Below are 25633 nucleotides of genomic sequence, written 5' to 3'. Positions count from 1 at the left end.
TAGTGCTTTTTGCAAGAAATGTGCAATTGAAATTATAAATGGAATTTGGAATGAGGTTATTAGCATATTTTACAAATATCACAAATAAGAATCAAATGAAAAAGATACATGTTAGAAGTGGTTGCTAAAGACATCAAAGCTGTAAATAAAGATAAATTGAAAAACAAAAAAATGTTTTGTATAATCTGTTATTAAGGTTTTCACACCTGCCTGCTATATACTGCCTATATTTTTCTACCTATCTGATCTTAAACTTTCTATTAATAAGGAATTCATTCACTTAAAATAGCCTTTCCTTTAAAAGCTTGTACAGATAAAAATGTGATCTAAGTAAAAGAAGGGCTCATTTTCAGAGCTTTGTACATGCATGTGAATGCCTCCTCACTTAGACACTCCCTGGTGTATTTTCTCCAGATCTTCTTTACATTGAGTTGTGAGGAGTAAATAAGGAACGTGGAACTACTTTAAATACTTTGAAAATATGCACACACAAGATATTTTGTGTTTTGTCATGGGCAGATTAGAAGCCATCCCCGTAACTCATTGTAATGGGTTCACTCAGATTCTATTGTTAATGATTAGGGAATATTCCAAAGTCAGGGAAAATCCAAAAAGACTTCAAAGAAGATTTCATGTAATATATCTTACCTATTTTTTAGGTTAAAGGAACGAAGCCAAAAAATGCCCTACCAAAACTGATGTGAACATTTTAAGACCTTTACCCTCTAAAAACTTACATGATTTGGAGCTTTTACTTCTAAATGATATAACTTAACTCACAAAAGATTATCTATCTTCTTTAACTTGCACTGTTAGGAACATATTTGGAAGACTGAGGGAAGCTGTTTTAGCAAAACCAAGTATCAGTGGACTGACAGCTGATTGTCAGTAGCCTGACAACTTTTACCTTCAGGATAAATTAAGGAATGCAAACATACAAGGCAAAATGTATTAGTGAATACAATAGTTGGCCCTTGAAATCCAACTCTTTTTTTTTTAATAAGTTAATTGCAGGGTATAAGAATATAGATCAGGCATTAAAGAAAAGCTAAAAATATATTGCCAGAAACTGGCTCTGAAGAGTTTTTAATATAGGCATAGACATACATTGTTGAGCTTAAATGCAGCCATCTCAGTGCTAAGAAAAATCATTTGGGTAAATTCTATTTCTATGATTTTAGAAAAGACAAAAACACCCTTCTTGTTTAATTTTTTTACAGGGGCCTTTGGAAGTTGCCCAGGTTTTCCTATCTGAAATACCCAGTGACCCAAAACTCTTCAGACATCATAATAAACTGCGACTCTGCTTCAAAGATTTTACTAAAAGGTATTCAAGGCTTTCTACATAAAGATCTTCATATTGAGAATGTCCAATGCCACAGTATGAGATAAGGGTCTTAAGGGACAATTAAAAAGAGAAAATACAGGAAAGTGGTTCACAATGAGAAATAGTCTTGTGTGTAACTGTACTATTTCTTAATGGTTTGTACATTCCCCCTTCCCAAAGCTTTATATAATGCCATATTTTTTAAAGATTAAAAAAGCCTAGACTCAGGAAATTTTTCTAACCTGAAAACTTATTACACTATTAGACTATTTAACTATTACAAATTGAGCACTTATATTTGTGTACATCTTTTTTTTTTATCTCCCCTTGAGTCCTCATGCTGTTTTAATTACTGCAGCTTTATAATCTTTGATATCTGGTAAAGCAATTCATCTTACCTATTATTCACTACTTTTGGCCCTCTTCCTTTTAATAACAAATTTTAATTTTAGAATCAATTTATCACTCCCTCCATTACAACTCTGAAAATCTGAATCTGAATCTATAGATCAGTTAGAAAATTTCTTTATAACTTATAACTCTTCCAGTCCATGAATATGGTATAGTTCTCCATTTACTTAAATCTTTTAAATGCTTTCTTTATGTTAATGGTATCTTTTATTTTGTATACTGGTATACAGAAACAACTGAATTTTATATTTTACATGAGTGTATTGCCAAATTTACTTGTTAATTCTAATTATCTGTAGAATCTTTTTCTTACAGTAATGTTTAGGAACTCCAGTACTGTGCTGAATAGGAATAGGATAGAGGGCGTAGTGTTCTTGTTCCTGATCTAAAAAGAAGCATTTTCACCATTGAGTATAATGTTTTCTTCAGGTTTTTTTGTAGATTGTTTAATTAGGCTAAGGAAGTTCCCACCTATTTGTAGTTATGTTAAGTTTTCATTATGGCAGATTAAAAATTTTTTTGAAATGGAGTCCGTGTGTGTGTGTGTGTGTAATATATTGGTAGAACAGTAGAGTTTCTTATTTTATTGGAAAAACAAAACAATTTTGTTTTCATGGGTGAAATTGAATTACAGTTCTTCTTCTAAATAGTCCCCATTGAACTTGAAATATGAGTTGGAAACTCAGAAACAGATTTGCCCCCTATACTCTGGAATAATTGTATTGCATTGGGATTATCTGTCTTTAGAATGTTTAGTAGCATTTGCATGTTAGTATTTTCTTTGTGGATATATTTGTGATTCAACTGATTTGATGTATTCAATGGTTTTAGGATTATTCATGCTTTTTTCTTATTAGTCTGTTTTGGTGAATCATGTTAATATAGAAAAGTATAATTTCAGATTTATTTGCATTAAATTACACATGATATACTCTGTCCCTTTATAAACTTTGGCTATATTTGGCTTTATGTTCCATTTTAAATTTCTAATAGGAGAGATTTGGCCTTCTCTCAATCTTGCTGGAGACCAGTCTCTCCAGTTCTTGCACATGAACAAACTTTTGCATTTTTTGAAACAGGCTAACATACTCTTACATTTTCCTTCCTTATTCTGTGAGTTTATTCTGTTCTTAACCTCTTCAGTTTTAGCCTACTGTTCTAATATAAGCATTTAAGGCTATACACTTTCCTCTGAGTATCACTTTAGTTATATTCCACAAGTATTGATATATATATATATACATGTTTTTTAACATCTTTTCTTCATTTACCTATCTGGGTCTAGGTATTTTTCCTTAAATATATGAATAAATTGGATAAAGGATTGTTTTCAAGATTTATTCACTGAAGAAACACTTATTTGAATACACATAAACCACTATGCCAGATGCCATTGTTGTATATATAAATGTGATTATAATTCTCTTAAAAATTGTGGAAAATGGCTTCAGATTTAATATCAAAAAATATAATTTTCAATTAAGCAAAAACTGGATGTGAATGTTAGATTTTAAAGGAACTCAGTTGATCATCTGTTCTGTGCCTTAAACCTAATTATGAGAGGATATTTAACATTGAAACAAAAAACTGAATGTCTGCAGCATGGTGAATAAGCACTCAAACTATACCAGAAGAAAGCTTTTAATAACATACTGTTTTTCCTAGGTGTGAGGATGCCTTAAGAAAAAATAAGAGTTTAATTGGGCCAGATCAAAAGGAGTATCAAAGGGAACTGGAAAGGAACTATCATCGCCTTAAAGAGGCCCTACAGCCTCTGATAAACAGAAAGATCCCTCAGTTATACAAGGCAGTATTACCTGTCACTTGCCACAGGTATGCATATTTTTTCTGTTATTTTGGATATCTTCAGAAAAATGAAACCTGCTTGAATAGTTTAATTCAAGTGATAGTGAATAATTCAATAGTGAATTAGTGTAACTTTTATTACATGGTTTCAGAATTGTGACTCCTGATAACTAACAAGTTATACTAGAATAAGCCTTTTACCATCCGTATACGAATCAGCTTGCAAGATGAAAGTCAGTTCTTTCTGTAACTCAAGAATAGTAAAGTTGTGTTAAGTATTCAGCTAGCCAGTACAATACACTTAGTAAGTCTAGTCTCTTATTACTTATCCCATGTAAAGTCCTGTCACACTTTCTGCTATTTTTGTGGGAGAATTCACTAGAATGTATCAGGAGTCAGATACTCATTTCCCTTAGCCCTGACAGTGATATATCCTTCTATATTAGTACCAGAGCAGGTAACCCCATTGAGTATCAAGAAATTTTCAGTATTTTTCTCCAAGTGTGTAACAAATAAAATTAGAGGTTAAAATAACTTAGAGTCTTCTACAACTAATCCTTGTTGTTTGAGCATTTAATCTTTTAATTTTCTCTGTAAAATTAAATAATATTTACCTTGTAGAGGTTTTTGTGGAAATTAAATGTTCTAGGGACATTTAATGTTGTCTAGGGACAACCTTAATGTTCTAAATATAAAGTTCTAAGGACAGGGCTTAACACTTTACTTCTTAGCATCTGAATTCAGAATAGGGCATGACAAATACTAAAAGTAAACTGTCTTTTTTTGCATTTTGAAATCCAAATGTACATACAATTATTGAATTATTGTGACACATTTTACTCTTTTTGAATTAGAAACAGTAGAACTATTAAATTGTACTTAACTGGATGAATTAATATTTGGAAGGCCTTTGAAATTGCTTATATGAAAAGAGAATGTATATGCATGGTGTGACATAGTACTAAAGAAAATTAAACTGGCTATTTGATCATCTGGAAATTAGTCCCTATTCTTCAATGATCTGATTTTTGAACTTCAAAACTTAGAAAAATCATTCACACATTCATTCAAAACGTGTCTATGAAGTGCTTTCTGTATGTACTGTCCCTTACAGGGAGCGTGTAGATCTACAGGAACGGGAGACCAGAGGGCCTATTTAGATTCTTTGAAAAAATCTATTTTGCTTCCACCATTGTATACTGATGACACACTCCATGTGGTTTTCTCTTAAAGTTTCCAATAGGAAGCAACACCAGTCCTTTCCACTTTTAGTTTCCCCTTCCACCTTTTTGGAATCTCTGCCTTCTTGCTGCCTCTAACCCCCTCTACCAGCCATTGGTCAAAGGTCATGTGGGATGAAGGTACTGGGTCCCTGAGGTAGTTGGTTTCCTAGTCTCATTTCCTTCAAATCTCAACTTCTTTCAGGGGAAACTATATACTTCCTATCAGGATACTTTCCCTTATACTATTATCCTGAGTGCTTACCTTCCTCTAGGATCAACACAATCAATCCTCTAAGCTTTAGTTCTTAATATTTACAGGCACTTTTTTGGAATTTAGAAAACCTTTTCTAATGAATGGTGTCTAGCTTTCAAGTCTGTTACTTTCCCTGGAGCCAAAAAAACAAGCTTTGAGATTCAAAGCTTAGTGAACATGATCTCTTTGTACCTGCCCTCTCCTTTTCTGGAGATTGTAAGCCTCTGGGCTTAACCTTAATGACAGGAGGGACAAGTGAAAGAAACAAACTTAAGGATAAAGAAAATACATTCAATATATATTGCAGAATATTATATTCTTAATTCTTAAAATACATTTCACATAGTATTTGAATCTTTTATTTTGCTGATTTAGAAAAATCTGTAATATTAAGTATTTTGCAGTAGATTTATAAGCTATTTACTTAGTGGTTCTCAAACTATGATCTGATCCGGAAACCCCTTCCAGAGAGGTTCCTGAGTCAAAACTAATTTCATATTAATGGCAAATATTATTTGCTTTACTATCATTCTTTCAAGAGTAGAGTTCTCCAGAGACAATATGTGATGATATTGTAAAAGATTGAATGCCAAAACAGGTATGAGAATCTGGGCTCTATTGAGCCAGATGTTGAATATATGGATGTCACTCTTCTAAAATCCTTGCAAGTTATTTTTAATAACATGTAATGGGTTATTTTGTAAAATAATTTAAAATTTTTAGTTTTCACTTCTAATATGGTTGTCAACATACAAACCCATACAAAAAGAATTCCCATTTTTTAAGTGTAAAAAGGACCTAAAACCCAAGCTTGGAAAACTGATTTTAAGACTTAGAATTTACTATTTTAAGAAACACTTGCCTTTTGTCTTTTAATAACCCCAAATAAATCTTTTCCTGAAGTCCCTATTATCCCTTAGTTTATCACAATATCTAATACATATTTTGGACAAAGGAATAAATGATCAGTGGACTTGGCAAAGTGGTTACTGTAATATACCTTTAATCTATAGAGAAGTTTACAAGCCAGTGGGCAGGAAAAGCATTAATGGACCTTGAAAGTTAAGAACTTTGGTGTCAAAAAAGTTTTAAAGTTAGTAAGGTTTTGGTGGCAAGTTTAAGGCACCTTTGGCAGAAAAAAAATCATGAAAAATGTTATTTTAAAGGAATATGTAAAAATTGTTTACTTATATCCTTTTATTTTCTCCCCAGAGATTCCTTCAGTCGAATGAGTCTGCGCAAAATGGATCTCTAAAATAAATGCACTTGTTTTATTCATTTGAAAAATGCCATGTATTCAACACTGAGTGTGAAAAGTTAAGCTCTGTTGAAAAGTAAGACTTGGGACTTAATTCTGGAAATTACAGCATTAATTTACTCATTGAAGAATGCAATGGCCAAAACAGTATCAAATGTAGATCCTTGAAGTTTGAGAACCATGGCTGTGGTTCCTAATAATCTGGTAATATGCTATTATCTTTTTTTTAAGACATTTTAATGACTCAAAGGTAATGACTCACTATACATTTACCATTATTTATACCATAGCTAATGTTAAATTTATTTACTTTAAGTTTGTTTTTTAATTTATATTATTATTTTTAGATTCATTTTGGAACCGTTTTAAATGTAGTAATGCTTATTTTAAAGGTACTATTAAATATGTGATGTTTACACTAATCTGAGACTTTAAATTTTCTTTAGTGACAAAGGCAGAGAACTTGAGTTGCTTCAAGAACTTGTTCGAAAACTAGCAAAATGAAAATAAAAATTGTCACTTCATTGGGCCCAAAGAGCCCCAAATTAAATAAATGAATAATGGATGGACACAGATACTAGTAACTGGTTTAAGTCTTAAAACTGGTTTCTAAGCTATTTTTCAGATACCCAAGAGACTTAAACTGCAAAAATTAACTGTACCTGATAAAACTCTTGCCTATAAATACTGGGATAGCTACTCCCAGTGACAAGAGCTTGACCTTTGACTAAACCTTATCATACTTATTACAGTATGAAACTCATGACTCTCAGCAACTAAAATTAATAATTGTTTCAAATTAAACAAGCCAATCATATCATTTTTTTAGTGATCTAAACTGGTAAATTAGAAATCTGCTATAAAGCTATATCCCCATAAAATGACACTGAGCGCTGGTGTTTGATCTTTAATCTACCAGCTGAAATGTTGTTTTTAGACATTTGTATATAGATTTTACAAACTACATTTAAAATGTAAAACCAACTGTTCTAATTGAACTTTGGAACCAATCTGTAATTATAACTTTGCAAAAAAGACTTTTGGAAGTATCTTAACTATTTGCAGGTTTTCCCAAGTACATATTAATGATTTTTTAAGTGTTTTGAACAATGTTTTTTCTTTGGGTAGTGTTATAACTTATAGAAAGCCATCATTTGTAATCGATCCCTTTGATCTCCTGATCAGTTACATAAATCAAGAACAAATCAAATTTAACGTGGTACCTTCATTCTGCAATTGATGTTGGAAACAAGATCTCAAGGTCTGATTTTCCTGACAACCAAGGTGATTGATAATAATTCCTCCTTTCCAGCCTATATTTGTAACAGGCAATATTATCCCAAATTCCTCTTACATACATCAAAGACTTAAGTACAGAAAGGTTTTTCAGGCAAGTCTACAATGCTGGATCAAAAGGAGTAAACTGAGGAATCAGAAAAAGCATAACCTCAAAAATGTATCTGGGGACAGAGGATCAAGAATGGAGTCAAGAATGGAAATACATTAAACCAAAAAAAGGTAACATACATACTCTCTCAGGGGAGAGGAGAGAAGGTAACGTAAGAGAATACTAAGCAATCCCAAGAGGTCATTTCTTTCTAGGTTACATTTATGTAAGTATGGATTGTTTCATACAAACCTCAGTGACTCTATCAAGAACATACTATAATTAGTATAATTGAATTATCAATTAATACTATTTTAACCTGAATCAGAAGACTTCTTACTCTTGATACAACATTAAGATATAACATGACAGTGAACACTTCCTAACTGGCTGTCTCTTAGCTATTCAGAGGCCCAGACTCTATCCTAGAATTATTTCATCAGAAGCTTATGGGTAGTGTTCAGGGTTGTTCTTTTTTACAAGTTCCATTAGTGATTCTGAATATAGAAAGAGATGAGAACCATGACTTTTTCATCTTGTGGAAGAATGTAATACATTATTTAACTATGTAAATAATTCATTAGACAGGTACTCTTGTTGAAATGGGGTATAAGTGTTCTCCAATAGCACATATATTCATTAGGATTATTTTTTAATGTTCTAATACCAAGAATGATCATTTAAAAAATAGACTGTTTACCAATTTAACATACTTTATTTAAAATGAAAATTTAACCAAGTTTTTATATGTAAGTGCCCAAAGCATCATCTTAAGTTTTCCAGTTTTGGATTCCATAAAGTTATGTCTACTTAAAAGGACAACTAGAATGTTTAAAAACTTTGACCGAAAACCTCTTTGAAGTATAACCACCTGGGTGGACTAAGAACAATTTCTCTTGTTGGAAAATGTCTTCACCTCTGTCAGAAAGAACACTGAGTATTATTAAAAGAAATTATGCATGTTCTATGTATGTGTGTGTATAATATATATATATATAATATATATATATATTTATATATATATTACACATACACACTGTCAAGAGACCCAGCTACATTTATGGTAAAAATATATGCAAGTAAAAAAAAAAATTGGAGAATTTGTATACATAGTTAAGCACTTTAAATTTTATTGACCTCCTGGTTTTTAAAAAAAAGTTAAATTTAAGGTCACACCTCTATGTTTGATGTACTATATACAGATCGTGTAGAGTATGATTATGAAGAGATACAAATTAGTCCATGCCCAAAAAGACTAGCGTACAGAACCATCTTCATAAATACAAATAAAAATTATTTTGAAGATAGAAAGGGACTGATCAGGTTTCCTAAGACATTTTTCAAAGTGGTTCAAGGCACAATAAGTACACACCACTGTGAAAACAAACATTCTAGACTTTGTGCCTCTAATACAACCCATCAAAGATTTGGCTTCATGACATATAAAACTAAATGCATAGAAATGAGATTCTGCTTCTTAGCTGAAAAACCACAGGACCTATAAACATCATGTAGATAATTACTCCAAAATATGGATATACAAATACAAGCACTTTATTTTTAAAAGCAAACATAAAAAGAAAGATAGGTGTAAATTCAAAAGTGTTTAAATGCTTCAATTTTGGATAATTCAATTTAAGAGCCTATACAAGTTTGTTCCAAGAAGCTAATGCATCACTAGTCTCTACTAAGGAAAATGAATCCTAAAAATTAACATGGTTTTCAATAATTCAAATTTCACAATATAAAAACCTAGAGAGACCAATAATATCCAATAGCTTCAAAAGATAAGCTAAAGACTGTCATGTAATCAACTTTTACAATGTTTGTCCAGGTCTGTTTAACATATACACAAGGAAAATACATTCTATAATTTCTTATAAAATAGCAAGTAAGGAGTAGATGAAGGAGATGTGGAAGGGGAAAGAGAATTCAGAAAGTCTTTCTCTTCAGTAACTTTCACTTCAGAATCATCAAAAAGCAACCACTTCCCCTCATACTCCTTTAAGCTTTGCACTATATATGAAATTTTGTTCTCAAATCCACTAATGTTAATGTCTGTTTGGTCACTGAATTCCTTGTTTCTATCAGATTCATGGGTCCCATTAGTATTATTAGTCTCAGAATTTCTATTTTCAGTAAATGCTGTACTGGCAACTTTATCAGGGTTAGACACTTTGTTATATAGCTCATAATCTGCTTTGCTCTTTTGTCCTCCAAGAAGTCCAATAGCTTCTACATTTTTTTTCAAAACTTTACTTGGCTGTGTATTTCCACTGACTCTAATCGACACCTCTTCATCATCATAATTTTCAACCACGCCCCTTACTTCCTCCTCATTGAGTGGTTCTGGCTTACCTATTTCACACATTTCGTTGACCACAAAATTTCCCTCATCTAGTTCTAAGCTGTTAAGGTCAGTGACTTTAACAGAAGCAGTGTAGTGCCCACTACTAATTGTAATCCCACTATGCATCACAACTGCAAATAATCCATAGCTGTCATTAGTTGGCTTTGTGCTCCATTCTTCCAGTGACAATTTAAGAGGCGTCAGTAAAGGAGTGTTGATCTTGGAAAGTCCACCACCGTAACAATCAAACCTTTCGAAGAAGAAAAAAAAGGTTTTCTGCAAATTCCACTTTACATCTATTCAGTTTTACACCCAATGTGAAACCGAGTAAAAGTCTGAATGTACTGTTAATATTTAGTGCTCATATGAATTAACAAAAAGGATAAAAACAAGACCCCAATTTTGTATATTTATAATATTTACACAAAGAAAAAATACTGAAATAAGTACTAGTAGGTGTTTCAGTGAAGGGATATATGACATTGTCTTCCCTTCATTTTATTTTCCTTATTTTGTATAATGAAATGGCATTAAATACAACTTCAAATTCCTTTATATTTCTTAGTGTATATTTTAATGTAAAATCTCTCTACCAAATTTGGGGAAAAGAAACAATACTGTAACAAAGCCCACTGAAGGAAAGGCCTCTCTGTCACCTGGTGTAATAAAGTGGGTGGAGAGCTGCTGGGAAGCCCTCATGGTATATTAAAATAATCCATTAGTATAGAAAAGAATTAAAATCTACAATGACATATGTATATATCCAGAAAAAGAGACTAATATGTAATTGGCATTTTATACTTACATTTTTAAATAGCTTTTAGGTATTTAAATAGTCAACTATAACAGAATCTCTTAAATTGTTTAGACTAGTTTTGATTTCCTGGGTCACCTTAAAACTAAAACAATTTGACCTTTTTCTCCCCTCAAAAAAGTTGACATACACAAAATCTGTTCCCTGCTTTCATCAATTTAAGTAAAACTGTCCTTAATAATAAAAATGAAAAGATATGTTAAGAAATAGACTGTATTCATACCAGATTTAAACTGATGAATTTTTACAGGAACAATGTTAATAAGAAAACAAACTTTTCTAAGGCAATCTATCACTTCAGTAGTTTGTATTGTACTACTTTGTTACTCATACTATTTTGAACAAAACTTCCAACCGCTACTTTCTTCATATGTATTTTATTTCTCATACTCACTCCAGCCCACTAGCAGCAAAGCACTTCAAGTGAATAGTTATAACTTCAGGCATCTTGTCAAACAAAAGACTTCGTTCAGCTTCAGTATAATGATGGCAGTTTTCGCAGAAATACTTATCTTCCCCTACAATCCTCTCCACTGAAGCAAACTGTGAAATTGCCCATCTCAGAGTCTTCATTTCTGTTTTTGGCTCTGGAGAAACTACGTGAGAGAGAATCCCTTTACTCACAAATGGGAACTCAAACATTTCAAAATTAAATCACAAAGTTCGATGTTCAAAAGTAGCATCCAATTTCAACCAACCAATCCTTCCCAAATAGAGATTTTCTATATTAAGTTCATCCTCTACAATGCACACGTCTTTTAAATATTTATATTTGGTCGACCAGAAGATACTGAGATTATTTAGAGACCGAAAATCAAGATACACCAGGTCTGACTCAATCTAAGACAGGTTTTTATAGGTAATAGCTAATTTCAAGTAGCTGAACAGGTAAACCAATCTCACGATCATTTCCCATTACATTTCCATACTTTCTGTGGTTTATACTTGACAAAACATGGCTAAAATACTGTGTTAACAAAAATATCCTCACATTAGCTCTGAGGGATTCAAGTACCCAAAACTTATTAAGGCATTTCATTTTCCCATTATAACATACTCTACACATCAAAATAAACATGCTACAATTTTCCAAATGCTACCTATTAACAAGTCAAACTATATAAGCAGAAAGATTTTATTATACCAAAGACACAAAAAGTCAGCTTTTTTCTCAATCACACAAGCTCTGTAAGACTGTTTTGTTGGAGAAAACTGTAAATCATTACATGATCCTTACAAGAGTCAAATTTTGCTTACTTTCAGAACTCTCCTCTACTTTGGAAAGCTCATCTTCTTGTACTGGTACACTGATGTCTTGAAAATCTTCTCTTCTTTCTGTTAGACTTTCACATTCCAAGCAACGAGTTCTTAGTACCAGTTGACCTTGAAATAATTTCTCTACTAGCTCAAAACCAATTTCCTCTGTACCTAAAACAAAATTAAGAAAATTTAAGTCTTTATAGAATATTCCATTTAAAATATATAATGAATAAGACTATAATCTTAACTTGTATATCAGCATTAAGAGGTGCCTTTTCATGAACATATATTCCCTATAAAGTTTTAAATATGAGTTAGTTACTGTTGTCTCCAAAAAAAAGTCAGAAGAAACTGTCTTATTAACTAACTCCCTTCACAAAAATACCCCCTATAGAATAACATCCCAAAAAACAATGACACTTTGAGTAAAACCATTAAATATACCACTACTTGACATTTCTCCCAAGATCTATAGATCCAGAAGAAATAAGGTAGAAATCCACTTCAAGTATGGTTACAACTGCTTAGTTCTCCACTTTAAAATTGCATCTCACTAAATGCAATTTCTTTCATGAGTTTATCAAATACTGAATATTTGGGGGTATGTAATATTTCTCTTTCCATTAAAATGTATTGAACTCTAACTTATATACCATAAATTAACATTACCTTGAGGTTAATGAAATTTATACACGCACACACCACAAAACATATCCAAGTACAGTGCTTGAAACACCACATCGAATTTCATATTCAGTATTAAATTTCTCTTAAAACTTTAGCCAGGTATTTGCTGTGTATGAATCTAAGAGAAAATTACAGTTCTGTAGCTGTTAATCCTACCTATCGATGTCTAAGAATAAATTATACTTACCTTTGTTCATGGGCTTAACTTCATTAACAGGCTTAACATTATTCCCTGGAGATTCAAGTTCACAACCATTAGTTGTGTTATTTTCACACTTCCCCAAGTCCTCTTCAAGATCATACTCATTTTCTTTAGATTGTCCTTTAGGTCTTTGGTTTGTTGTTATTTTTCCCATACTACAGAATTTAGAAAGAATGCTGGGTTGCTTAGTTGCAGACTTTAACCAATTTATTTTAACTTTTGATTTTTTGTGAGAGGGTCTTGCATTCTCATTTTCAAAAATGTGCTTGGGGAGTATTTTAGGAGGAATCTCTAATGTATCACCTGTAGTTTTCCTCTTTGACCTGGTTTGTCTCTGGTTCTCTTCCAATGACTGATGTTCCTTGGATACTTTAACTTTTTTCTTCATGTTTCCAAATTCAGTGTCACTTCTTCTCTTTCCATTTCCTTTTGGGAGTTTTTCTTTACAGTCTTCAGAGTGCCTCATATTGTCCATCTCTATGCTGTTAATAACACTCATTTCTTCTTTCTGATGAGGTTTTTCTTCTACCTGAGTAGATAATTCTACCACATTTTTTACTTCTTCTTTTTTTAAGAGTTGGCATGTTTCTTGAATGTTTCCCAAAATACACTGTAATACTTCCTGTGCATCATGTTGTAGATATCCTTCATACATAGGGTTGAGTTCCCTATAAACAAAAATTTCCATTTCATCTATTCTAGTTTGAAGATAGAATGCCAAAAAAAAAACTTTCTATACAGAAATGAAATTATGAGGATATCATAAATTATTTTAAAAATTTAAAAGCATTTCTTTAGCTAATTTGAAACTTACCTAAACTTGTAACTAAAAGTAAAAGCAAATTTTACCTCATTTTCATTATCACAAATACTTTGATCTTCCTCTAAATACAGCAGTTAATAATTGCTAGTATGTATTTGGTGTTTACTATGTATCACGTTTTATTCAAAATGTTTTTTATATGTATATCATCTCATAATAACCCCTAGGAGGTTAAGTACTACTTATACCAATATGTATAGACAAAGTAACCTGCCCAAGGTCAGAGATGCAAAGCCAGAATCCAACCCTGCTCTCGGCCACCTTACTACCTTGTTACATAGCCTGTTAATAAATGTAGAACAGTGTATTAAACTGGTTATTTCAAAGCTAAATGGTTAAATAATTTTTTTAAAGACTTACCTTATATTTTGGATAAGACTTTTATATACAGGATAAATTTTCTTTTTTAAAATAATACTAAAATATAATCCAGTAATTAATAGTTCTCTTCTAAGCACATTCAACAAACTGAATGTTCAGAATTTACAGTTCTTTATGTGTAATGTATTTTGAATATAGACCTACAATTCCTGATCTGAAATCCTTAGGTCCAATGTGTTTGGGAATTCAGAAATTTTAGATTCAAAAAGGCAATACAGCACATAAGGAAAATATATTAGCACCAACATGATACAGGGGATCAATGTCCCATCATTAAACACGTTACTATTTCGACAGAAAAATATACAAATATTCACATTACAGATAAATATGAGTAAAAACTAAACAGTCCAATAAAAATTCAGATCTAATGAATTTAGAATTAAACATGAAAAATTTTTCAGTTTTTGAAGCCTCTGGGGCATTAAGGACTATCAATGTGGTTTCTATTTTCCTTGCCCTTTTATTCCCATCTGTTCACATACCACTTCCCTTGAAAGAGTAGTAAGTTGCTAAATAGTCTATACCTGAGTGTGTTAAGCAGTCGCCTTGGCTGAGTAGCAAGTTCATCAGTGTATTTCTCTGGATTTAAGAGAAAACTAGCCTGAAGTTGTTCAACTGAAATGATCAAGGACTGTAAACTGCATATTAGTTCGTAACTTGCCAAAGAATCTTCTTTGCAATTTCCCTGTCAAGAAACACACAAACTGGTATTTTTATTTATAAACAAATTAAGTACCTGTCCCCTTCTTGTCTTTGTCTCACTAAACAATACTAGCTTTTCTAAATTTAATTTCAGGATAACACTAATTTTATGAAGGTATACAAATAAACATTTTAAAACAATTTAAGAGGATTTTTTGGTTACTTTCTATTATGTAGATGGTAATAGTTTTCTAACTATACAAATCAATGGCTTCTTTATATCTACTTGAATTTTAAAATCGACAACTCGAAAACACCGTAGATAAATAACAGGTGGTACAAGGGTATGATAAATTGTAATGGTGGTTACAAATGACTGCGTTTATTAGTATACAAATAAAAGGGCTGGAGAAGACACAGTAAAAGTGGGTAATCTAGTTAGCTATCCTGTAAGAATTAAAAATAACGACCTTTCTGGCAACATCAAGATACTGAAAAACTCAATTGTTATAGTTTATCAGCAGAGAAACATTCTGTCATCCTCCTCCCAAATCCTCATCTATTACTTTTTCATTTCTAACCAAGTAAATTTCTATTAATTTACTGTGTATATTCTGTTTTTGGTTTTTTTTCTACTTTTTACCTTATCTTTTTGATTGGTTTCATCTTTTAGGGCTTCTTTCTTCTGTGAAATAATATTAAATAAGTGCTTCACTCCAGATTTAAAACCAGGACAAAAATATAAGACCTATAAAAAGTGACATTGTCTGAGTATTTACTGAACAAACAATAATACATCTAAAATCATTAAAAATGCTATCATGCTTTTTGTAGAGCACTTTTAAATGAGCATTACTTAAAATTCTGAAATTAAAGACTTAGGTCAGAAATTGTAATACCCCACTGTCTTCTCTCACTAAGCTTGAGCAGATACTGCTAAGACTTACAGTTTTAAGAGCACACTATAAAACAGAGTTTCAGAAGTTAAAATAATTATAACCCTGACACCAGGAATCAGGCAAAAAACTAGAGGTTTGGCATCTACCACTTAAACAAGGTCTACTCAATTTTGCCATCCCAACATCATTTAATATATCACTTTCTCTTATTCCAATGGAAGTTTGTAACATGCAACTTAGCATCATTATTATTTTAGCCCATCTGGTTTATTTACAATCAGAGGCAAAGGCAGTATGGACCATTATAATTCTCCAGTTATCTGAAATTCTCAGAAACATTAACTTTTATATCATTTTTTGCCTACTAATGTTTTATTATATAGCAAAATTGTCAATTTACCTGAAGTATACTATTAAGATAACAAGTATTGCCGAGATTATTGAGTCCCACAAATGGTAACAAATTTTCTCTCTTCTCACAGTTTATGGGTGAGGACTGTGCTGCAGGAACAACTTGGTCACTATTAAATACAGAGAGAAGATACTGAAGTATAATATCTTAAAGTGAAAATATTACTAATCTAGGTGTATTCTTATACCAAAAGTTGTATGATCTGAAAAGCATATGGATTTTATTCAGATAACATTTTAAAAGAAATCTGTGCCAGCACAAAAATTGTTTTACACCCAGAATAAAACTTTTACAAGCTCTTTAAAAACACTATTACACTCAGCAAGCCTCAAAACAAATTCCAAGAGGCTGTGTTAATCCCATTTTACAGAGTAGAAAACTGAGGAACTCATACTGTGATTTGCTAAGTTAACAATGATATTTCAATCAAGTAGTTTAACTATGAATAGAAATCTGGGAATAACCAATGACAGAATTTGGGAGAGGCTGCACTATCTCAAATATAAGATTCTGTTAATAAAAGATTAAGAGGAAAGAGAGTCCTTTAAAAGAATATAGCTATCCCTTACTTAAAAAGGGATTATTCAGGTTTACAATTCTTTTACCTCACTTTAACAAACAATAGGTCCTCTTAGCACCTTGTATTTATTTTACAGCTCCTGTATATTACTTTAGAATAGGCATGAATGCTGGTAAACAAAAAGGTTCACACACGATCTCCTAAACTGGTTACCAGTAAATATTAGGAAACTACACGAGACCAAAACACCAGTATATAGCAAAATGCCCATTTGCTGAATAAGGAACTAGTGTAAACTCCAACCAGAGCGATTACTGGTGGAATAAAGTATTCCATTTTGCTCTGATTTTAGTTACTGAAAGATCTGTTTGTTTCAAAAGCTTTTATTATTTCTAAGTTTACTTAAAACAGAATTTGTCGTTGTACACCCCCAACAGGTTTGATAATTCATATACAAGCTTTGACTACAAAGTTTGGTCAAGTCTTCTGAACCAAAGATCGCCTGCTTCATTACCCTCACACAAAATGTGCTGCCCTACAATTAAGTTTAAATCCAAAAATAATTTTAGTCAATAAATATTTCTCCAAGTTAGTCTAACTGGCTGAGCACAATGTAAATAAGTTAACTTTATGGATGCACTCACTGCAGAGAACTACCAGTTTTGCTATTTCCATTACACACTGTAAGACTTATCTTAACCATGTGTTTTTTTGGCCCCAATGGAGGTATCAATTCAAGCTCACTTCTTCCACCCTGAAGAATTTTTAAAGTATAGAAATATACTTAAAGTAAGATACATACATTGCAGATCCTCTATATTCAGAGGCTTTTTCTTCATTTTCTTGAGAATCTGTAAAATCCAAGGCTCTCTTAGTTTCCTTTTTCTGAAAAAACTTCAAGGAAAGTCTATTTTTCTTTGAGGGACTACCTCTTGAAAGCCCATTACTTTCACTAGGTACAATACCAGGCATTTTCTCTTCAAATCCCCAGGAGATGACAAGAATTAACTTATACAGGGATGCTGTAGTCACCAATCATATCTGTTAATCACAGAGAATAGGTTTCATTAGTTGTCAGTTATTAGTTGTAGGCAATAAACTCATTAATTTTGAAAACAAATTTTCTAAGGAATGATATGAATTAGAACTTCGTATTTGAAAACCAGATTCCTGGCAATAACAGGCATTCAATGTTTATTGTTAAATGAAGGAGCTTTCCATTTGTCCTTAACTTTATTAACAACAAAAAATACCAAACCAGATACTGAACTTTTATTATTTTTATTAGCCTGCTACTACATTAAGGGTCACATCACAAAATACCTCATTTTAATAGACCCTCAGTAAGGCAGTATTACTAAGGAGTAAAAACCTACTTTTTACTATAATTTGCTAATTCATTCAGAAAATACTGAGCAACTACCATCTCTAATTCTAAAGTATGATGAAAGAGAAATCAAGAGTCCTATAAGTGAATGAGTCCGCCTAAAGCCTTTTCAGGTTATTAATCCAATGCATGAAATAGTCTCTAAATAAAGTTTATTTAAAGTATAACTTGCAATGCAAGAAAAAGTAAAAACCTGATGTTGAGTTGTATCTAAAAACCTGAGCTAAATAAAGCACTATACTGATATGCAAAAGTTGGGACAGTGATATAAAAAACTGCTGTACTTTGTGTATATCAAATTCTTATGCAATAGAAACCACAATATACTACTGATCTTCCACACGTTTTCTTAAACTACAGATTTTTGGAAAAGACTGCTTTTAGTAGGAAAAGAGAGATCTGGTTTGCCTTTGCAACCTTTCTTCTCTGTTTTAAAATAAAACTTTGGTATAAAAAAATGGCAGTATTTGTGGTAGTTATTTTATGTATCAGGTCTACTCGGCTATCTGGGGGAAAATTATGTCACGTATTACCAGAAAATTACTTAAGAGCCCAAAAGCTCAGCAATCATTTTCAAATACAGATACAGAGCCATAGGAACTAACAAAATTCAAATTCCATCCTTACTGAGCATTTCACTCTGCTGCTTCTGATTTAGGAAACCACATTTTTGAGACTCATTTCAGGGGTAATTGGAAAGCTGACCAATTTCTCCATCCCCTCTCCAATTCAATTTACCCTCCTGGCCACTTAATGCCGCTGATGAAATACTATCACAAACAATAAACCAGCCTACATTAAGGTGTCAGGGTTCTCTAAGAACTGGTAAAAAGGTTTTCCTTGAGAGCTAATTCTAAAAATAATGGCAACTACATTCTCTAAGAAACAGAGTAACCGCACTTAAATAGACGAAATATAGTCAAGCAACAGTAATAACGGACTATAAATCCTCATCAATAAACCAATCCTCCCGGTCTCTCAAAGCAATAATTAAACATTTAACATGCCTGAGGTAACATTTTACCAGGCACCGTATCTTACGCTACACCTTTTCTTACTCCTGGTTCTCCTGGTAATTGGGGTTGTTTCATCAAAAAACTGTTTCTTAAAGGTGTCTAAATCAAGTTTCTAAATCAAATCTAAATCAAGATTCGCAGAAAACAATGAAACATTAAATGTTCTTGAACAAATGACAATGTTAACATACACCAATTCGTTGTTTATTAGACGATACGACTTAATTCCAATTTTTCACGAAAAAATGTGAAACAAGGATAAAACATCCTCGACAAAGCTTTAAGCCGTGGCGTTCTAAATACTTCCAGAAAAATTTAAAGCTAAAACCGCGGTAAATTTGCAACTAGCGACACAGGGCAACGTGAGTGCAAACACTTCTCCCTATCCCGCAACACTCCAGATACGGAAAAGAGAGCGAAGAGGTGCCGAGGCTGTGCTGCTGTCCCGCCCGTCAGACTCAGCTGGCCGGCGGCGTCTCTGACCCGCACACAGCTCCTGGCCCCCTCGCCCATGGAGCTGGCCTATTTAAGCCCAGCCCGCACCTGCCTTCCCAGTCCCCAGCAGCAGCAGGAGAGGGAGCCCCGCCCGCTGCACTGAGGGCTCGGCTGGCAGCTCGACAAGGGTGCTGCACCAATCGGTCCTGGGGTCTCCCCCCGACAGCGCCGGCGCTGGGGTCCCGAACCAGCCTCCCAAGAGCCGGCTGAACTTGCTTCGGCACTCAAACATCGGCCCCTCCTTTCCAGGCCCTCCCTACCTGGTCATGGCCCAAAGCGAGGTCCGCGGCGCTGACGCCAACTAGTGCAACCGGGATGAGTGTAGGTGCGACAGGTGCGACCGTGCACGGAGCCCGCGGGGTCCCCGAGCCCAGGAAAAGCTGGTCGGATCGTCCTCCCCGCGAAGGAGTGACCATTCGCCCTCAAGAGCGGGAACCCGGGCTGCCGCTCGGTCGTGTCGTGCTCCGACACCAGCTACATCGCCGAAGGTACGCCCGCCCCGAGTCGGCAAGAAGTGGCTCCGCTACCGAAGCGCCGGGACCGCTACCGTCTTTCCCACTCCACCACCGAGGGGAACTTGGCGCGTTTTCCTCGGTCTCAGGACCCCCGGGTTTTAGCCTCCGCCCGCGCCAGCGCTGCGATTGGAGGTAGCGTCCTTCAAAAGTGCCGGTTCTAGTCTCCACGCGGCAGAGACGCGACAGGCTAGAGCCGTCTCGAGACCGCCACTCGCCACCCTAACATGCACCAACTCCGGAACCAGATGGAACGGTAGTTTTCCAAAGAGCCTAACGGGTTACGCAGTTTCAAACAGCTCAGGCACCGTCACGGGCAGCTCGCAAGGGTCCTCGCTGAGGACGCGCGCTGGGTGCTAGAGGCCTTGGCTGGCGGGCTCGAGCCTCACACTCGTTTTTTGTTTTTTGTTTTTTTTAATTTTTTAACCATTCGTGCCCGCTAGTAGAGGGAGAGGCCTACGGGTCGGGAGACGGGACAGAGCGAAAAATGGGATGGACTCTTTCCTCGAGAGGCAGCCGCCAGGAGCTCAAATCCACCAATTCGTGATGAACAATCCCCAAACCTCGCCCACTACCACCCAGGAGGAGCCAATCAGAAGTACCTAGGCAAAAGCCAACTGGGTAGGCGGGGAAAGGAAGTCCAACTAGTACCAAAAAGAAAAGGGCTCCAGCCAATTACAGTTGCACATACAGAGTGTGCCTCGCCCCTATTCCCCTCCTTCCGCTCTCATTGGCGCTTGAGTGCGCGCTTTCGCTGCCGGCTGTTAAATCTTGTTCTGCGTTTTGTGAATCCTCGACGGTGAGACGCCACCGTGGGTGGGGTTTCCGGAGTAAGGGCCTCACAGTAAGTCCCGCCCCTCTTTCTGCGTCAACCCTCCGCCTGGGTTTAATGGCTGTCCGGTTAGTTTGTAGTTCGGGTCCTGGGCATTCTGTTCCGCATCGCAGCCGCAGCCCCAGCCCCAGCCCCAGCCTCAGCCCCAGCGCCATCCAGGAAAGCAAGCTTTGCCGTGAAAAACAGTAAACTCTGAACCCCTGAGACTCCTTCAGCCCCTCAACGCCTCACTGTCTACTGCCTATCCCTTCTCGCTGGACAAGAAATGAAAAACATTTTAAAGCCCAGCTCTGGCTGGAGGAGCTGAATTTTGCCCCCTTCAGCGTTTGTATGCCTATCTTGGCGAGGTGACCTCACAAAGCAAGTATTACAGTTAAGCAGGAAAAGTTCAATACAAATTCACTTAGCAAGCATATTTTTAAGTGCCTGCTATCTGCGAGACATTTTTCAAGGAGCTAGGGAAACGGTGTGAATGAAATACATTCCCTGCTCCATAAGAGCTTTACATTCTGGAGAGGGGCAGAACTAAAATGATACAAAATAATATGAGTGATAAGGATAGGAGATAAAGAGCATGCTGTTTAGATAACCGACATCTGAGCAGAGAGCTGAATGAAAGCAGGACAAACGTTGGAGGAAACTGAGGGAAAAAGGGCCCAGCCAGAGAGAACAAGTTACAGAAGTCCTCAAGCTTAACATGCCTGGCGTTCTGGCAAGAAGCAATGAGGCCAGGGCTTTAGAGCAGAGAGAACCTAGGTGTGATGATTGTGGGAAATGGGATTAGTGAGATGGGCAGGGCTCTGATTAAGGAGCTGGGTAAAAGAAAATCTCTGTACGATTTTGAACCGGGGAGTTGCATAATTTGTAAAGTGGCTGCTTGTGAATAGAATGTAGTCCTTCAAAACTGCCAGCTGTAAGGTTAACTAGGAGGCTGTTTCAGGGGTGCAGAGAACAAATTATGGTGGCTTGGAATAAGGTAGCAGTGGAAATGTTGAGAACCGGTAGGACTCAGGATATATTTTGAAGTAGGGCCAACAGGATCTGTTGATGGATTGTAAGAAAAAAAAAGACAAAAATGGTAAGGATTTTTTTTTAGCCAAAGTGAATGGCTAGTGGTTGGTCCTTGCTAAAATGGGGAACATTAGGCTAGTAGTGGGTTTAGTGGAAAGGGTCAGTGGTCTTAGACATTAAGATTGAGATGCCTATTTCACATACAAACAGAGATGTTGTACCAGCAAGTTTGGAACTCAGTAAAGAATTTAAGTCAAGGGTTCTAAATTTGTTACCAAGTGGTATTTAAAGCCACGAGACTGGAAGAAATCATCTAAAGTGATCATATTTATCCTGAAAAATCTGCAGGGCATTGATGACCTCTTCCCTTGCTTAGCCAGGAATCCTAAATACAGGTAACTGCCTCCTAATTCACTCATCTTGGAATCAATACCTATCCCAATGCTCATTTTAAGAGTGAGACTTTAAAGCTTCCAATAATTGAGTTTATAAAAAGAACACTGTGACATGTACAGTGATTTCTAAACTCCTTAAAGAGAAGTTAATGCTACTCTCACTTGGTAAAATGGGGTCAAAACTAGGTTTGTTTGTTTTTACCATACTTTCAAAGAATTGATAATTCCTATTTGAGAGCAGAAAAGAAAGCACCACAGTGCATTTTGAGGGAAGTATAATGTTGGTACTCAAAATAGACAAGGACAGAATTAGAAATATAATTGTAAGTCAGTCTCTTAGTTTGTCATTGTGTATCATGGGCTGGAATGTCTCATTCTCTAGTACTAGCAAAATCATTGCTACTTTCAACTCTGCCAGGACTGGTAACCAATTCTAGTTTCCTATTCTGATTTTCCTTATTCGTGTTTCCCTGTCTCTATTGAGATCCTATTGTCTGCAGCCTCTATTCTTATAATATGCAAGTGATAGTATCAGTCAAGGTTCAATTGCAGAAAATGGAATCCATTCCCCTTGACTTAACCATGAAGAGTACTGAATACTTGAAAGTCAGGAATGAGTCCCAGAGTCTTCACAGAACTAGGCCACCAAGGGAGCAATGACTCTTCTATGATTAGGAAGTGACTTTGGAACTTCTTTGCTCCTGCAATGCCTAGGAAACCATGACCATCAGAAGCTGTTTGTGTTACCAACTGCAGAACCTCACTATACGCACTGTGAACTATACAGGTACAACAGACATCCAAATCCTGCCAGTCAAGGCTTCTAGTGGCTGGGCACAGATGTCTGCTAATGCTGTTTCAGAAGTACTGAACACCTCCACAACTGTGCTTGTCAGTAACAATGGCAAAAGCCCATGGCTGCACATCAGGCTTGATGTTATGTCTAGCAATATAATTCATGCCACAATTTAAAAGGTTTTTGATCCTTTTGCTTTCAGGCAGTTCTGTAAGAAATTACAGCCACATTTCTTGTCTAGATAAGTTTTTAAGCCCAAACTCTTTTTAACTTTCATTTCCTGGCTTGTGTGTGCTGTGTAGCCACCTCACTCTTAATAACAGCTAACTTGGGATTTAATAGGTTGACACCATTCTTAACCCCATACCTGTCAAACTTGTATAGCTGACTGGCAGGCATATTTCCTTATAAGACTTTTGTTCACAGGCACTTGTTTCTATGTGCTTCAGTTCAGAGGTTTAGGAGTGGTTGTTTTTTTCAGCCCTATAAGGCTCCAAATTATGGTACTCTTAATTCACTTTGATCATAGAGTTCCCCTCCTAGCAAAACTGTGTTTCTTTCCACCTCAACTGTCAGACTGGCGAGTTCTAGCCTGAGTTCATTTCTCATAGAACTTTGCTATAAGTGGCAAGAAAAAGTCAGCAAATACCAAGTTTATATTTTTCCAATTACTTCATGCCACAAATAACTTGCAACTGGATAAGTGTCACGTTTTTCATCTTGTAATATGAGTCTTTACCACCCACCCACAGCCCAAATGTTTCCACTAAGCCATGCACCATGAAACTGAACCCCATAGGGTTAACTCAGACTGAATTTGTAAACTGAGGACATCAAGAAAAACAATAGCAACAGAATGTTTCAAGTTTGTTTTTTCAGAGCCAAGAAGAATTCAAAGAGCTTTGAGGAGTTGCAATAGTGCCTGAAACCTAAACTGGAGAGGGCATCTGCTAGAAATAGTTCCAGAAGGCCTCAAGTCACCTTCTCTTCATCATACAAAAATCTTCACCTCTGGGCAGGAGTTAGCACCATTTTTAGAATGTATGTAGTAGCAGATTAAGATGCTAAACAGGTATAGGAGAAAAGTCTTGCCCTAACTGTTAATTTCACCAACCACTTGCTAACTATGCAAAAATTTATGAATTCTGTACACCCTTTGAATTTGGAAAGACAGATCTGAACTAGTCTCCTGTCTCCTTGCTCAGCCACCTTGCAATGAAAACTTTTTTTACAAAAACCGGTGTCCCATGTTTAGCTTACAGGCACATTGGGCAGGAGATACTTGTCTAGTTATAACCACATTTCTTTTAAGGTTAATATTATGTGCAGCATGAATTTATAGGAAGCAAATTCTGCATCAGATAATAATAAGTTAGCCTAGGTAAAGCTGAATATTTCTTAAGTGTCCTTAGCCAAGATGAACATTTATTTATCAAATAAACAGAGTACAGAGGTAGGCAGACAAGATTGGTATGGTGATTCCATGACCATCAAAGACCTAATTTCCTCCATTCTCAACATATGGTTTCTACCTTATGGTCCAGTGTGGATGCTTAAGTTCCAGCCATCATGTCTAAATTCTAATTAAAAAGAGAGAGAATAGCACTATGTAAGAACTTGTTCACCATGTAAGAACTTGTTCGTTATGCTTCAGAAGATTGGAGACTGACGAGAATTAGGCTTGGGGTGGATTAATGATTGTACATTGAGCATTGAGTCCCCTATACAGAATTTTATTGTTGTTAACAACCATTTGATCAATAAATATGAGAGATGCCCTCTCAAAAAAAAAAAAAAAGAAAGGAAAGAGAATAGGAAAAAGATGATCCTGCCGCCTCCCTTTAAGGATACATTCCTGCTTACAACCTATAGGCCAAAACTTAGTCATTTAACAACTTCATTTTAGGTGCCAAATGACCAATTAGGGGTCATCATATAAAGAAAGGATACAATGGATATTAGAAAATAAATAGAGTTTTCTGCTATACTTCCCCTTATCTAATTAAACAAAAGATTTCCCCAGCTAGGGGAGGAGAGGGTAAAAAACAAGTTGATCTTTTGGTTCTTTGAAAAGACAATGTGCTGGATAGCTCTGTTTGCCCCAGTAGTAGACATGGAGGTATGCTGCCCAGATCACCCTTCAAGGAAGGTGTCATTCCCCTCCCTGCCTCTGACCTGCAGGTAAGGGAGGAGACCCAATGAGACATCGAAGATCTGAAAGGGCCAGCCAGGGGACTCAAGGTTTAACAGCGCAAGAGTAATGCTGAAAAGGCACTCCTCATATTTATTGAGCAAATGAACCCAAACATCCAAAGAATTTTGAGTAGGGGGTTCAACACATGATCAACACACAACCATTATCTGACCTTGAGTCCAGCCCTAGGGCGTGACACTCCTCAAGGACACTGAAACCATGTGAGGGTGGTCATAAGTTGTAGGAGCTGTTTTGTCTTTACTCATTTTGTTATTGATCATGCATCAGGAGTTGTAGGAGAAACAATCAGGTAATGTCCATTTGTACATTTAATTTC

General features: G+C 35.3%; 2 protein-coding genes across 11 annotated transcripts in view; one reads left to right on the top strand and one right to left on the bottom strand.

Annotated features, from left to right (window-relative positions):
- Window positions 1-6700, top strand: part of DOCK7 (dedicator of cytokinesis 7) — a 241399-nt gene extending 234699 nt beyond the window's left edge. For all 10 annotated transcript variants that reach the window (XM_073234059.1, XM_073234057.1, XM_073234056.1 and 7 more), the window contains 3 exons: window positions 1221-1327; window positions 3404-3571; window positions 6233-6700. In XM_073234059.1, coding sequence (XP_073090160.1) covers window positions 1221-1327; window positions 3404-3571; window positions 6233-6275 — 318 coding nt within the window. In that variant the 3' untranslated portion in view covers window positions 6276-6700. The remainder of the gene's footprint in view (window positions 1-1220; window positions 1328-3403; window positions 3572-6232) is intronic.
- A 2073-nt stretch (window positions 6701-8773) lies between these two features.
- On the bottom strand, window positions 8774-20490 carry USP1 (ubiquitin specific peptidase 1). The gene is made up of 9 exons (XM_017677819.3): window positions 19817-20490; window positions 17461-17699; window positions 16127-16247; window positions 15471-15575; window positions 14710-14870; window positions 12964-13646; window positions 12087-12257; window positions 11224-11425; window positions 8774-10265 (listed from the first exon to the last, which is right to left on the bottom strand). The coding sequence occupies exons 2-9, from the start codon at window positions 17628-17630 to the stop codon at window positions 9533-9535; spliced, it is 2346 nt and encodes a 781-aa protein (XP_017533308.3). The 5' UTR covers window positions 17631-17699; window positions 19817-20490; the 3' UTR covers window positions 8774-9532.
- Between the last annotated feature and the right edge of the window lie 5143 nt (window positions 20491-25633).

Source organism: Manis javanica, chromosome 4, assembly GCF_040802235.1.
Source record: "Manis javanica isolate MJ-LG chromosome 4, MJ_LKY, whole genome shotgun sequence".
In the NCBI taxonomy this organism is placed as follows: Eukaryota; Metazoa; Chordata; class Mammalia; order Pholidota; family Manidae; genus Manis; species Manis javanica.
Note: the sequence above shows the minus strand (reverse complement) of the source record. Positions and strands in the feature narration are given on the sequence as shown.